At 38.8% G+C, this 16393-nt stretch overlaps 1 protein-coding gene across 8 annotated transcripts in view; it reads left to right on the top strand.

Annotated features, from left to right (window-relative positions):
- Nucleotides 1-16393, top strand: part of TNS3 (tensin 3) — a 222796-nt gene that overhangs the window by 57590 nt on the left and 148813 nt on the right. For 6 of the 8 annotated variants that reach the window (XM_032998809.2, XM_042806674.1, XM_042806673.1 and 3 more), the window contains one exon: nucleotides 5353-5464. In XM_032998809.2, the coding sequence (XP_032854700.2) occupies nucleotides 5353-5464 (112 nt within the window). Of the gene's footprint in view, nucleotides 1-5352; nucleotides 5465-15672; nucleotides 15693-16034; nucleotides 16053-16393 lie in introns of those variants that run through there. The other 2 variants (XM_042806675.1, XM_042806679.1) reach the window with 2 other exon arrangements.

Genomic DNA, 16393 nt, shown 5'->3' with positions numbered 1-16393 from the left:
TTTGGGAAGAGATGGAAGAGGCTAGGACTCTTCATTTTGGAAAATGGAAAGTTTAGGGGGAATAGGATCAAGGTTTTACAAAAACATAAAGACGGTGGGTAGGTTGAGCCAGGCAGAACAAGTCATGTCGTCCCGCAGTGCGTGCAGAAGCTAATGTGTCAGAGCTGGTTGGAGTTCACTTTAACATGAACAAATGAAGGTACTTTAAAGAAGGGGCAGTATGACCTTCTTTGCGGGGCAGGCAATACCAGCATGTTCAAAGGTGACTTTCTGACCCAGTAAGGCATACCTTATGTTTTAAGCCATATTTTCTACAATTGGATATTGATGCACCGCGTAAACCTTGAGTGTAGGTGCTTTGTACATTTCTGAACTCTTTCTTTAAATCTACGTAAGTCCCGTGAGGTCATTTGGACAGAAACTTCCTTTTTAGTTTTGTTTTGGAAGAGTGCATAGTTTTGCACCCCTGATACCTAGGCAGTTTCTTACTAAAACAATGAAGACCTCTGATTTCTTTTCTCTGAGAATCTACAAAGGCTTCTATTGCTTAAAATTATAGCACCAAATATTTTAATTAGGGGGAAAAAGAGTACTCATGTTTTGTCATTTTGTTATTCTTTGGCCCCCTATGCTTATCAGTAAGGCAGTTTTATACTACCAAACCACAGGATTTTTTTCCTCTTGACATGAAATTTATTCAGCTGGTTCAGTGAGACATTTTTTTCCTTACTGATGTCTCCATGTGCCCTCACTTGAGTCACAAGTCAGGAGCAGACTCTACTAGGAGGAATATTGCCAGCTCAGGCTGCACAATCTTAAGTCAAATCTCTCTTCTCTAGCTGGGGCTGCTGCTCTGTCTGTCTGTGAAATGACTTGAATGAATGGGGAGTAAAGGGGGTGTGTAACAAATGCTCTGTTGTCTTTGCAATCCCTCTGAAGTTATTTGGTAATATTAAATGGTAGCGACAGTAGTATAACTATCTATTTGTATACATTTAAGTGTGTGTATATGTAAATATATGTATGTGTATGTGTTGTGTCTGTCACCGCAGAAATAATCTCTGAATGTGAGTGAAACAGGCAGAAATGCCTTACTGCAGTCTGTGTAAAAATCCTTCGATGTTTTTCATTTTTTGCCACTGTCCTGTATTCTTGTCATGTAACATGGGCTCTGCAAAATTTACATACCCACTGGTGGTAATTGTGTATGTACTTAGATATGTGTGAAGTGTTCAGTTAATGTTATCTGGCTAAAAGAGCGTGCTACTTTTGAAGCAGCAGTGTGTTTACCAATAAATTATTCTCATAGGAGGAGCTGCAGAGAATCTCATGGTGTTTGCTATTTCTGGAAAATTGTTCATTGTATGTTCATCTTGTCCTTGTGTGAGACTTCTGACATAATCACTTTGTATAGTTACCAAAAAGTTGTGGTCAGCCATGTTGTTCTAAAAGCCATTTTAGAGAATAGATGGGTAATATCAAAATATTTGGCCTGTATGCACAGTAGACACTCTTAAACATTTTTCTGGAAATGAAAACTGCATCAAATATGGAACACTGGTTCAGGAGTAGGAAAGTTAAAAATACTGTTTACTACAGGGAGGGAAGAGGAAAGCTCTAAACTATTTTGTGTTATCAATAATGCCAGCTGTTGTATTCTGAGCAGTCCTGTCTCAATAGCATTCACTTCAGGAATGCTAGTTACAGGGAACAGTGGGTAACCTCATGGGGTTTTATTCTTTGATTTCTCTGTGGAAGCTCTGAGTAACTGTGGGGCTGAAAGGGGGTGAGTTGGCTGCCGTTCCCCTCAGCTACCTGTTTTGGGTTTTCCTTAGTTCTGTGATTTATGTTTGGAACACTCTTGCATATATAGATATATGGCTTAGTTTTGCAAAGGTCTTTTTAACAGGGGCTCAGCCTTTTCACGAAGACTGCTTTCAGTCATCCCTTATTTGAACCTACCTGGACATCGCCTGTGGGCATTTCTCTAGGTCATAAAGGTGGTAAAATACTCGTTCTGCTATTACACTACTAGCCCTGCCCTCCATGTATTTCAAATAATAGTCATAAGCATAAGCAGCCAGTGGCAAGAGTAGAAGAATTACATAAAGAGAGTCCCAGGAAATTTCAGTATTGGTTGGTAAGTTTATTTAGGGAGAAGATAGGGAAAAGAGAGCGTATTTGTATGAGCATGGATAGGAAGTGAACAAATGTGTCTTTGCATTATATGATTTTGCTGCTGTGCTAAGACGGTTTTTATGGGCCATGTAAAATTTAGCAGGAGTAACGTCTGACGTAGGGGAAGTTTTAAAGGGCTTTGTATGTATATTTAAAATTTTCTCTTATCTGGGACATATGACATGGATTGTTACAAATTTTGGAAATGGAGAAATAATGTACAGTTTTTGGCTTTTTATTTTCCACACAGAATAACATCTGGAATTAGTGATTTAATTTTAAAAGTTTAATTATTTTTTTTGAGACTTATATTGCCTCATAAGTAGAATTTAGTCATTGCCTAGATGACTTTGGAGGGAGCCAATTTTTTAGAAGTAATAAATAATCAGGTAAACTTTATTCCTTTTTTTTTTAACTGAGCATGTATTTATGTGAATATAGTTGTACATTTCTTGAAGATTATTTAAACAGGTTTCATTTTACAATATTTGCTTGATTCTTTGATTAAAAAGTCTAAACACTGGGACTACCTTTTTAAAGAATGAACCATTATCACAATTGCACTTTACATGTTGGAAGGATGGAGATGAAATAAACAAATGTTGCTAGGCTCTGTTCTTCACTGAGTAATTAACTGTCATTAATTATGGTTAAATATATAATTAAGTATGGTATTTGGGAATAACATTGTGAATGCCCCTCCCATAGGTGTAATGAAACAGCGTTAAGTCTCTGCCAAGGAGGAATTGCTCTATCAGAATTGCCAAAAGTCTAATTGTGTATCCTGAGTGCTTTAATTTCTGTTGGCTTAATTGAAATACAGAGAGTGTTTTTTCTGCGGACGGCTTTTCTCAAAACGTTGTGTGTCTCAATTCTCTGACGGAGTTGCTGTGAATTTTTATCTGATGGTGGTCATAATGAAAAAGCTCAGTGATAGGGAGTATTTGAAATTCATCATAGCTGAGGATGCCCATGTAAATCTTTACACAGTCTGCAGTGTTACATTGGTGCAGGTCTGGGATAAACTTTCAGCATCATTAGATTTCTGTGTGCCATAGAGAGCAGAAGATGACCAAAAACATTTCCTTGTGTGGTAAACAAAAGAGAATTTCTCAATGCTAGCAATTGAGACCAGATGTAATTACAGCCACTTCCTTGGGCAAAAACTCAGTCTGTAGCCTGTGGTTCTGCACTGTTTTCTTCCAGTTTTTGCTCCTAACACGCAGTTTAGATTCCAGTCTTGAGCCTCATGGAAGTAGTATTGCCTGCTGCCCGCCCCCCTGCCGCCGGCACGTGCCTTAGTGGAGAACCCCAAGAGCTGTACCAGGTGACAACAAAGGGACCTTGGCCTAGGCTCCTCTAGGTTTCACAGTAGATTATGCAGAGGTCTTGTATAAACAGCTGTGAGTACTGAATCTCCTAAAATAACTGTTTAACTGAATTGCTTGGAGAACATAATGGAATGTACTTGAACAACAGGGAACAAAAAATGCACATTTGTAAATTTAGATGCAAAAGCCGCGTTGCAGAATATTTCCAGAATGCTACAAAGGATAATTATTTTATTTGATATTTACATTACAAATGAAATGGACAGATTGACTATTTGGTCAATTAATGTCAAGACCTACTTAAACTGAACTCCAGTATCTAAACAGTGATTCGCATGACAGTTGTCTTGGTTTGGAACAGCGCAAGTGTCAATGCTTGCAAAGAAGTGTTTGGGAGGTAGGAAATAAGGAGAAGCATACCTAGATGTAGAATAAACTTTCTGTGAAGTTTATCCATTAATTTCTTCAAAACTGCAAGCTCTACAAAACTGTCCTTTTCAGAGAGTCACAAGCATGCTTGCTCTTTTTCCCCCTGTGAACTCTACTCAGTAGAACTCCATGGGGAAGAAGAGTGGATAAAATCTAAAATGAGAATTCTGTTTGTTTGGGGTTTCTTGTTGTTGTTTTTTGTGGGTTTTTTTTTGTTTGTTTGGTTTTGTCTATGAGTGTAGAAAGGAGAGAAAATGCAGCAACCAGTGGAGATGATGGCATACCTTGTTGTTCTTACATAGAAGAGGCTGTGGAGTTGAGAGACTCTTGGCCCTTTGGGCACAATGCCTGAACCCATTATGGCTCAGAACCTCCTCACATCAGATTAGTGAAGTTACCTGGATGTAATGACACTTTTCCCTCCTTCCAGACCTTTGTCTCTTCAAAAATATCTCCCGTATTTTCAAACACAACAAACCCAATCATGACAGACATTTTCTGAAAATAATAAATTTAATCTTTTTGCCATCAAGTTTGTTCCTACGTAATGTTGGAGTTCAGCTGTTCTTTTTTTTTATGGTTTACTTTTAATATGAATCATACTTCTGACAACACCTTTTGATTTAACCTGAAGTAACGTGTTGCAAATTCAGCAGTGGGGGATACAGGGGAATTTGTGACTTCAGTTTCTACAGTGAGTGACTGAGGTGTCTAACGAAGCACTATAATTACAGTTCAAATTTCTTAAGTGTTTTGTCCCCTGCCTCAGCCTTTCTACTATTTCCCTCACTGATTTCTGCTGATTGATACGCTTCAAAGGTGGAAAGATTTTCCTGAGAGTCCAGCCTGAGTTTTATTCCTTCAGCCTAAGTTATTTCTACCATCATGTTTATGGAAGTATGTTAATCATCTTGGCTTTACACTGTGAGTAAGAGCAACAGCGTTTCCTGAAGCTGTTCTTAAGATCAGTCTGACTGTGCATCTCCACTGGTGAGCGTGGCCTCCAAGCACCCAGGCCTGGCTCAAGGGAGTCGGTTGTTGCCACTTGTGTCCCTGGGGGCTCCTCTGGAGTTTTGGGTAGGCCCATGTGGAGACACATACAGAGATTATTCTGTAGTGTCTCTTAAAAGAGAAGTCATAGAGTCAGTTCTGAAATGATGATATAAGATGTCTTGCAGCATCTGTGTCCTGATGTGCGAGAGTTTTCTCGCTTTCTGTGCTTCCCACGCTCGAGAGTGGAAAGCTCCTTATTGAATAAGAGTGAGGATGAAAGAATGGATGAGAGCTCTTTGCTGTACTAATGTTATACTACTGACACACTACTGTTGTATTTAATTTGAAATTTTTTATATTTCACTTAAAAGTATGACTCAAAAGCTGAGGGAAGGTCTGATGTTATTCCCCTTGTTTCCAGCTTCAAGAAACAGCTTCAAGGTCTCACACCTTCAAAAACAAGTCTTTTAAGAAAACCAAAATTTGTGGAATCTGCAAACAAGTAATTGATAGCCAAGGCATTTCCTGCAGAGGTGAGTAATTTATGATGTGCTGTTTACTTTCTTGGGGTGTAAAGAAAATTAATTTAATATCAATGCTACAGTTTCTAGGAGTCCATGTTTCTGGAATTCCCCATGAACTAAGTATAAATGTTACCTTGGTTTATTTCTGTCCGTTGTACAATAATGTTCTCTGCTTTTGTTGGGGAGTGAGGTGCTGTAGTAGGTAACTGGACTTGTATAATGATGTACTTTTATGATTGTGCTACTCAGGCAGGTTCCAGCATAAGGCAATGCCTGTGGAGGCTGGCTGAGGAGCATGTGAGTGTGTGCACAGCAGGTGACATGCCTCTGGAATTTAGTCTCCAAATGAGGAAGTGTGAGACTCTCACGCACTGAAGCTTGAAGGTTTTCTCTGCATTAATTTGCAGAAATTCACAAGGGCAGCCATCTATTTATTTACTTTAATTTTTCCAGTTGGGTTGTGCTATGTCTAATCCTTAGTCCTTCAGTCTAATCACTTGCAGAAACAATAAAGAAGTTGTCTTCCTGGATGCATGGACTACAGAGACTCTGGCATTGCTGCCTGCTCCTTACTGCTGTTTTCCCCCAGTCTTCTCCCTTGCTGTGTAGAATTGAGCACACTTGCCTCTTCTCCATGGGATACCTGTGGTGGAATTAAATCTTGGGAAAGCTCAGTAGGTCCTTTCTGCAAGTTGTCCAGGGATAGAGGTTTTGATCCCCTGTACTGTTTTAACCTAGGTAATGTTTAACTCCTCATTATTATTCCATGTTAGTAAAACAATCTCTTTACTTGCCACATGCGTGATTTACCTGCTGGTAAGAGAATGCTATTGTTTCTTCATCTGAAGCATAATTGCTGTTTTTACTTAGAGGTGTTTGTACCACTTCCCAGGTCTAGATGAATCCCTTTCTCCCACCTCCTCCCTCTCATATTCTTCAGACACCTTGGGATCCCTCTGAGGATTTCTGAGGGAGGTGAGAGATTTAGATATAGAAGGAGAGTGGACATTTCCTGAGCTAAGGTGCAGACTTTGCAGATGGACAGATAAATGTAGAATACCTCACTTGTTCAGCATTACAGTTATCATAGGAGTGGTAGTTATGTATGTATTTCTTCAACATATTTCTTCTGTCTGTCCTTCTGGAGGTTGGTTACAAAGTTCTCAGGATTTGGTTGTTTTCAACTTAGCAGAAGTAGGATTGTTGAAAGGAAGCCTGCTTAGTGAACGAGCTGCCTGAAGACTCTCTTGATCAGGTTCGGTGTAAAAAAGCATTGTACCAGGGGAGAATTGGTACCTTTGAAGGGAAAGGCCTTGGGGGTGAGAATAGTAAAAAAAATGTTTGCCGGTTTGCTTTGGATTTGAGTTCTCACAGCCAAGAGCTGGAAGTCTCAAATTTGCAAAAGTTGTGTCAGCATGCTCACCTACCAAAGGTGGTAAGAACTTTACTGTATGTCTTGTAAACAGATTGGAGGTTAGGATGAGTCTGAGTGATTTTTCCTTTTGCCCCAATATGTAAAAGCTTTGGTTCAAATACAGAAACTAACAGTACATGCCAATGTAATTTAACACCTCCTTGGCAAACATTTATACGTGATTCAAAATATCAGGAAGAAAGCAAAATTCACATTTATTCAAACCATCAAAGAAAAAAGCTTTCAGGAAAAAGAAAAAAAAACCCTGAGGAACTAAAATTCTGTAAGCACTTCTACTGGAATCTCTCCAACACACTTCCCAAACCAATATTTTCATGGCTATGATGCATCCGTGTCCACATCCAAGTCTGTCTGGGATGATTTTCTCTAGGTTGCAATTTTTGGAAGGAACCCCTTGATAGTATCCCATAGCCCCTTTTGTTGATGTGAGCACCCTGCAGACCTACCATCCTTCTTCGCTGCTGGTACATTTTGACTGTTAGTAGCTCGATACTTACGGGATGGGAGCAACAGGAGTTGCACGGAGTGGTGCAATGATTCCAAGGAGTTTCAATTTAATAAGAACTCATTTGTATTTTAACTTACAGCATGGTCTTTATAAAGCAGAGTTTTGGAAAAGATAGAACTGAAAGTTGTCTGTTCCCTTGCCAGCACTGCAGTACTTGAAATGTACCCTAGTACTGTGAAACTCTATTAATATGAAGAAAAATAAACCAGCTGTTTCAGAGCCAAATCCCAGTGCTGCCGCTTCTGGTAAATTCTCCCTGATGTTGCTGAATGAAAGTGAGCAAGTTGGCATTGGGAGGAGGGGAGGGAGAAGAAAAGCCTTTAGTTAAGAAGGAAAAAAGTTCCTTTGTGTATTAATGAGAAAATCTTGCTTTTTAAGTTTCTCCTTGGAAAATAATAGCTCTTTGTACAGACTGCAGGTTCCTTCCAGATTATAATATCTTATCAGTTAAAGGAAAGTTATGCCTCAAGAGAAATGAGGGGAGGGGAGAGGCTCCAGATTGGTCACTACATAGTATTTGCTGTTTATCTAGCAATGAATCATCTACTTTTTAAAAAAAAAGAAAGCCATAACTGGGTGTTGTGTTGGTTAGATAAGTTTTCATTAGTATGTGGCTGTCATTTTGGGGGTGTGTTGTTTAGCCCTGTCTTGCAAAATGTATCGTTTGCTAGTGGCCAGGTCTGAATGCAAGGCCTAAAAGCTTTTTATGAAAAATGACTGAAAGGTACGCTTGAATGATGACGTCTTTTGTCCTTGTAGACTTCAGTCCACCTCAGTAAAGCATATTCAATTTCAGTGAATTTATTTTTAACAAGCTCTACAAAAACAGTGGCAAAAGGAAAAGCAGATTTGAAGAAGCGCCTGGCTGTCTCCCTGCCGGGTAAGCATGTTTGTAGCTGGGCTGTGTCTTTGTAGCTTCTCATTGTGAAGGAAGGGCGAACAGCTGTTGAGGGATTTCTACAGTACCTGCACATTCTGCAGTAAATTGAAGACCAGAGGACTCCCCATGTCTCTTCAGCGCTTCCTCAAATTTGAGTGATTTTGAGCTGTGGTTTGCTCTTCCCTGCAGTACAGGTCAATCTAATCCAGGGCTAAGCAGATAGACATCCTGATCATGCACGTTTATGTAGTTAGCCAGAGACATGCAGTGTTACAAAAGCCTTTTGATTTTATTTTTTTAAAGCTACTTACTCTAGGTGTTGAACATTCATTATTTTACTTTATTTGTAAACAAGCTGTCATAATTATGTAATTTTAATGTATTTTCAATGTGAATGTCTATTTTATTATATTTCTTTTACATTTTATATATGTAAAATCTAAATTTATTTTTTTGTTTCTATTTTACTTTATTTTCCTATGTTTTTTAAAATTATCATTTATGTTTGTGTTGTAATCAAATGACTGTTAGTGTAGAACAGAGAGCTTTTTAGATCCTCTGAATCTTCCCAATCTCCTGAAAGTACTTCTCTGGCAATTTAAAAACTGGAGACCAGATTTGGGTAATTTGAGCAGTTTTAAATAACGCAGTATTATTACCTAGCTCTTAGAGCACTGATGGGTGAAATAAGTATGAAGAATTGAAACTCTACACTTTCCTGTTGATGAAACTCTTCTCCTTTCCACATGAAGATTAAGTTAACGTGTTTAGGTGCTGCTAGTGAGGCTTCACATGCAATGCAAAGCATTCCATGAACTGGATTTTGAACTTAAAATAATTAATGATAGTTTGAATGAACTGAGTATCTTTCTGTTAATCTAGCCTAGCCATGAATGTGTTGGTTTTGGGAATATACCTTGGGCCAATCCCAATAGGAGTGCTTGTAGAATTTTTAGTTCATGTGTTTCATTTTTCCTGAAAGCTTTTTTCCTTGATGGTTTGACTGCATGTGAGCTTTACTTTCTTCCTGATATTTTGAACCATGTATAAACGCTAGCCAAAGGGGTGTTAAATTTCACTGGCAGGTACTGTTAGATATATGGTGATCAGGGAAATGCTTACCATGGTATTGTGTGCAAGCTGATTGTAATAAAGAATACAATTCACCATCTTTAATTTAAAATCTGTATAACTTCTGTCTTAAGTCGTGTTAACATATCATCTCAAACAAGTATTGATTGGCTTATAGTAAGTAAGCCCTGGACTGTTTCCTTGAGCATGTAGCATGAAGTGATAGTAGAAAGTAAATTTTCTCATCAACTTATAGTATCTGTTTTACCAAGAGCTTCCAGCTGCTTACAAATTGTAGATCAGGATTCTAAGAGAATTGGAGCTGTTTTTCTTCTAAGAGGTTTGATATTTTCCTTTGAAATTCACCTGCTTTGTTGTGATTGTGCTTGTGGTCACAGCTAGTGATCCACTTAAAATCCCATTTTGGGTTAGTTGGAGTATTGTGTTTAAGATCTATATTTAATCAAATGTATTTTTTCTTGCCAAAAGCAGTGAACATTTTTATATTGAGACTCATTTGGAGCTGACAAACCGTTGTTAAGGCTTGTTTGTGCATGCTCTGCGTAGATATATGTATATTTAATCTTATATGATAGCATGTTTTTTTTATATCCTCTATCTTTCAGTTAAGTGCTAAGTTTGGTAATAACATAGTATGTCAGCAATGTGCAGAGCATGTCTGTGGTTACAGTTCTGGCAGACAAACCAGAAAGCTAGAAATGCCAAAGGAATTTGTATGCTGCTTGGGCTAGTGACTCTTAAACGGCAAAGCATGTAGTGTGTATTTGTGGACTAGGGGTGTTTGTGTCACCCTGGATTCCATGGAGTGATCCTTGTGAAATAAGAGCTGTGTTACCAGGCACTTACGTGGGTGTATTCTGAGATCTAGCCAGCTATTGATTTTATACATTATATGTAAGATCTATATGAACTGTAATTTCAACATATAACCATCTTCTGGTTAATTATGGCAATAGGCATGCCCATATAATTATGTTAACATTATAATGTGGGAGGTCTTTGTGAGAATGAAAAGACTGTCATCAAATTAAAAGGGTTTTTTCATCATATCACTCTTGCTTTGTGTGCTGTTTGTATGTATGCTTACGTGTTTTCTTGAGCACTGATCCAGCAAGTTGTATTGCCTTCTGGGGGACTGTTTTAAGATGGTTTTAAGATACCTGCTTCAGTTAAAACTTTTAAGATTTGTAATGATGGATCTCTTGTATGTGTGGCTCAGACTTGTCAAGAAACAGCAGAAAACAAACAAACCAGAAAACCTTACTATTTTCCCAAGTAATTAACTGCTAATTACCTCCAAATTCAAAAGGTACACAGTCTTGTGAGAAAATGAGACCTAGAATTTTTTTGCTAGCACTGTATGCTTTTAGTTAGGACTAACATTTGATGATACGACAGACAGACACCTGCATGTAGGCCAGGATATACAGGCTGTAAGACAAAGGAGTGTGGTCGGTTGTCCCTAGAGCAGATTAATAGTTTGTAGCTGCTGTGAACTCCAAGGAAGAGGGATTATGGAATGCCCAGCAAGTTTGAGTTAGGTAGGGACCCAGGCTCTTGCTATAAAACCGCATTTGACAGTCAGCCTTGTTTGTGAATGGCATCTGGGAGGATGTCTGAGGGAGACTGCGTGAATTGATGTAGTGGCAGCAGAGAAATCTTCTTAGGAACCCCCAGAAATGGGTGAGTCTTGACCTGGACGTGAATGACCCAGAGTGTGCTGTTCCAGGGAGGAGGAGGCTAAAAAGAGAAATGTGAACTGCAGGCCATCTGTGACACCAGAATCCTGGTAAGGTAAACCCCTATTCTCTAGACAAAATGTGCACACAGTAAATACCAACTTCCACTGGATGAGTAAAATGTACTCTAATTAACATAGCTGTGCAAGCTATGCATTCATATTTCAGCACAGAGCTTAGATAGTGAAACATGGAATCTATGTGCATAACAAGAGCAAAGACATGAAAGGAAAGGATGAATGAAGACTTACTGAAGCATACAGAGATATAGAAGATGACACTGTAATTAGTAGGCATTACACAAGGGGTACATAAGCATCCTGACTGAACACAGCCCTCTCTGGAGCTGAGAGAAGCTGTAAAATTGACATCTTTTGATGGCATTTTGTTACCCTGGTGGAAACTGGGGTGGGAGGGAGGAATTTTGGCAGAAATCTCTAAGTTCCTACTAATAAAAAATGCAGAAGGCAAAAACCTCTAGTGGAATGTTTAATATTCAGAGCAGCCAAGCTGCATCACAGGTATTAGATGATGTTTCAGAAAGCTGTCTGTAGTGAAAACATGAGTTCCCTGTTTGTATACCTCATAAGGAGTGACTTATTCCAGAATTTGATCTGTGGTTATAAAAATTATTTTAAAGTTCAAATCACTAAGGTTTCTAAAAAGCTGCAGCTTCTATTCCTTACAGCTCACAAATTAAAAAGAAATGCGTAAAGTAAATGTGATCCCGTGTGGGGTCCCCCCCTGCTTTTTTTCCAGGAAAACCAATGACTGTGATGTGATCTGGTATACCTGCAATTTTATAAACTTAGCCCACTTGAAAAGAACCCAAAATTCCTAAGGGTAGATTGAAGTTAGAATTATCTGCTCTAACCCAAAAATCTGAAATGAAATGCTACCATCATTAGAGTGTATAATTTGAGTGTGATGAACTTGATATGCCATTTGGGGAAAGGAACCTTAGAGTAAATCTTGATGCATTTGGCTAAAACCTCACACTTCTACTTGGCTTCAAAACAAAGGAGGAGAGGGGGAACTACCATGGGAGAGAGAAATAATATCTAGGAAGATAAAGTTTAAATAAAGAAGAGATGGGTTTAGGAAATCTATTTCAAGCACTGCTGAAGAATTGAAGAAAACTTCAGGAAACTAAGCCAGGCTACAAACGTAACTCCGGTTAGAGACATTAATGATCTGAACCCTGTAAGTAAGTACGAGGGAGAGTTGTTACCTGGTTTTGTGCAGACTCCCCATCTATTGTCATTAATAAGGTTTAAAAAATACCCTTTGAAAAGATGTCTACAACTGTGTAAGTACTTGAAGGATCATGTTGATGAACTCCTTTGCATAGCCTGTATTGTTCTCTCTTCTGGTAAAGGTCTTTGTCACCTATGAGAATAGCTGTGAATCAAAACTCCCTGTCCCATTAGGTCTTATCCACATAATAAATAAGTCTTTAACAACACGGGCTTTCTTACTTTGAAGATCACCCATTTTAAGCCAATCTTTTATTTTTCTCTGATCCTTACTCTTAGCATAATTTATGCAGGATATGTTTTCAAGATCCATCACAGGCATGCAGACTTTTGAGATCTTACAGTTCTTGCACTGTCTGCAGCTGTCAGAAAAACCTGGAGACAGTCCAGCTGTTTTTTTGGTTTCATGTGGGTTGCTGGCTACAGTAAACCATACTCTGGTTGAAATGGTTTTGTGGATGAAATGTTGCAACACGGCATTGTCTGTTGGTCTGGAGGGAGAAGGTCTAAAAATAACCTTTGGTTCCAAACTGGATTAAGGTTTAATAATTTCCTACCTGACCTGTAAGTTAAAAAAGATGAGAAAAAGGTGCTATACGAGTACTTTATTTTTAAAAATGTGGAAACATTTTGACTGTGCTAATGTTGTGCCTTTGTAACAGCACCTATGGGAAATTAAACAAAAAAACAGACAAAGAAAACCCACCCAGGAGTTTTCAGGATGCATTAAAATGAATAAAGTTAGACAAAATTCCATGGTGGGGGAGGGCAACCAACCAAACAAAAAAGAACTTCCAAACAAACAAAACAACAAAAAACAACACAAAAAAAATCAAAAAACAACCCACCCAACCAACCAAAAAACCCCAGAAAACAAAACTTAGTGGTCAAGATGCTTTTTTCAAGTCAGAAAGAAGGTGGGAATAAAGGAAAAGACCAGACATACTATTGCAGCAGTAGTGCCAAAATATTTTTCTCTTAATAAAGATTTTTTCCACTGCTGTTGTCAGCAACAGCAAGTGGAATATTTCATCTGCAGGAAGCTCATTCACAGCACTCTTTACTGTATAGCCACCCCAAGTAAAAAGTGCTGAAGCTATGCACAAATTTCCCACAACTGTCTTTCAGCCTTCATCTTCAAAAACAGTGTCTGCAGTCCCTGTCATGAAGTGCTGGGAGCGATCTTCAGATGAAGAGACAATGGTTGGCTGAATATGAAAAAAGAACAAAAGAAAATCTAGGAAAATGTTTGAGGCATAGGAAATGCACCAGCAGATCTTGTTGCTGTAGTGTGGCTGTTAGACTTGCAACATCTTTGGTATGTGACTGGTAACTTCTTAAAAATAGAAATGTTTACTTCTACAGCTAAAGTGCAATATTTCCAGCTAGAGGACTCTTCCCCCACCCCCACCCAGAGGTATCTCTGCCCCATGCAAAACTGCATGCCATCTTATTTTTAATGCTGCAGTTAATTTCCATGTGTCTATTTTTCATACTGCTTTCTTCTTGGATCTTTATCTTGAATTGTTGCAGAGCTGGTAGGAGCAGGTCAGCACAAAAGTGTGTGTGTGTGTTGGTGAGAGACTTTTCTAATAATTTGATCACAATGTTATTAAACCCTTATCAAAATATAAATGGCCAGCAAGCTGCACAGTTAACCCCATTTGGGACATTTTGGTCATGGCTGCCTTTCTGTACTGGGCTCTGCCTGGAGAAGGCTCTGTATTAGGGGCCTTACTATGTATTTCTTCAAACATCTTGATTTAGTTTCTGAAAAAAGGAAAACGTATTTTCTTCAGAGCCAGTGACAGACCTGGGATTCTGTTGAAAACATTTCCTGGAGGAGGGAGATGTTGGTCAGAAGCAGTATCATTAGCCTAGCTACTAAAATGGCTGGGCTTTACCACTTCTGTGTCACACTGGCAGCCATCCTTCCATGGTATTAAGAGAAGTCTGGAATTGGGAACTATAAAAACTAGGTCTTAATTGCAGAAATCTTTTTATATGCTTAGTTTAGATTACATTTTGTTATGGAACATCGAGGACTCTTCCATGACTGTCAAAAAATAGCTGTAATAGCATGTGTCTGTTCTGGGGAAGCTGAGCTGGAGATGCTAAGGGAAAAGAAAGCATCTTTCAAACAGCTAGGGCTGTGATTTGGTATCCTAATTTATTATTTGTCACCAGGATGTTAAAAATTAATATCAAGAGCTGTATAGTATATGCTTTGGGGAAAGTGATCTTTCTTAAGGATTAGTAAGGTATTAACTGAGTTACATCTCTTAGATTCTCTATTTATATGCACGTTTCTGCCCCAAGACGATTTGGGAATTATCTTGTTTGTACCCATGCCATACATAGAGTTGTTTAAAAACAAACACACAGAAAACCACCACGGAGAATCACTTGATAAAAGCTGTGGTTAAGTGTGAGATTGCCCTTATAAACTAGTCATATTTTAATATTTATTGCACATGCAGTGTGACAGAATGTTTGTATGGAATATATTGCCATACCATGTGTCCGTTAAGTACTAAAATGTTACAAGGTGAGTGACCCTTACCACACAGAGAAAAAAACTTCAGCGCTTTGTCCTGGTAAACCATAAATCATTCTGTGGTTAGTTTACATAAGTACTCTCTTTGCTACCGGTTTTCAGAGAGCATCTTACATGTGTGAATGTAAGAAGTAGAACTTTGATTTCATAAAAATTTTGGAACTGAAATCTGAAAAGATTCATTATGCTTATCCTTCTGTCTTTACCTTGGCAGCAGTATTGTTAACTTGCAGGAGTTAACGCATCTTCATTTTGATGCAAAGAAATTTGGTTTGGTTTGTTGTGGACTTTTTTGTTGTCAGTCTGCCTGCCTGTCAGTCTGCCTGCCTGTCAGTCTGCCTGCCTGCCTGCCTGTCTGCCTGTCTTTTTCCCTCTTTTTAAAAAAATGAATTCTTAGAGCTATTGTTTAGGAACTGTTTTGAAGTGTAGTAAATTGACTAAATATGGTTTGGTCTTCATTTCATTGCCAGCCAGCTTGGGACGGTTGTTCTTGGAACTGATGCCAGAATCCTCAAACACAAATTTGGAAAGTCTGGTATTTGATGAGAGCTGATGTGTGGGATGCAGACACTCAGCTGCTCAGTTGAAGAACTGAAGTAGCCTTGCTTAGTGTGACATTGATTAAGTCCTCCGGACTGTTTCAGGCACATTTTTAAATTCAAATACACTTGGACTGTACTCCTGAAAAGAACTGAGTGCTATTTTGCTTGTAAGCTTTGCCTGAAGAATGCCAGCATTTGGTAGAAGCTGTTTGTTGAGATCTTTTAACTGTAAGTTGCATGCATTTTCCTTAATTGATGTGCTGTGAGTATGCTCAGTTGTTCATATGTTTCTTGCACTGTGTGTTTGTTACACTGAAAAGTCATGAGTTGCACGTAATACTGCTTTTTTGCCCTTAGAAATTTTCTCAAAGTGTGTCTCCCTACCTATTTAAGGCTTTCCACAAAAACAGCTGGCATATTGAAACATTATTCAGTCTCTCTGGCAGCTTAACGATTGAGGTATCCCATCTCTTTGCAAGTACTGTATATGCAAGGGCTGAGGCAAAATCAGCCTTGAGCTGAGGGAGTGCAGCCATCCAGGCAGGACGGTTCTGCGAGGTAGCAGCATTAGCTGTGGCAGGACAAATGGTAAGCAGTGAAATATCAAGCAAATTGATTATCTCTGTGGGCAAGTGGTTAATTTGCTAGTGTTGGTGAAAGGATCTCTCAGGAGAACCATATGAATTGCATTGTAAAAGGCTATGCCTGGAAAGGCAGTGCTGCTTCTCTCCACTAACGCTTCTGTGCTGATGTACTTGGAGGTTTGTGACTGCTGCAGCACAGCCCTTATTCCATTCACTCTTTCTCTATGTGCCTGCATACTTTCTCGTACCCAATTCATGGTATTTTCTTGATACCTCTCTTTTTTTTTTTTCTTTTTTTTCTTTCCCCAAATACTGCTGTTTCTTCCCCCCTCCCCCCACCATGAG

Source organism: Tyto alba, unplaced genomic scaffold (assembly GCF_018691265.1).
Source record: "Tyto alba isolate M040663 unplaced genomic scaffold, T.alba_DEE_v4.0 Super-Scaffold_48, whole genome shotgun sequence".
Taxonomy (NCBI): Eukaryota; Metazoa; Chordata; class Aves; order Strigiformes; family Tytonidae; genus Tyto; species Tyto alba.
This window is presented reverse-complemented; position numbering and strand designations above follow the sequence as displayed.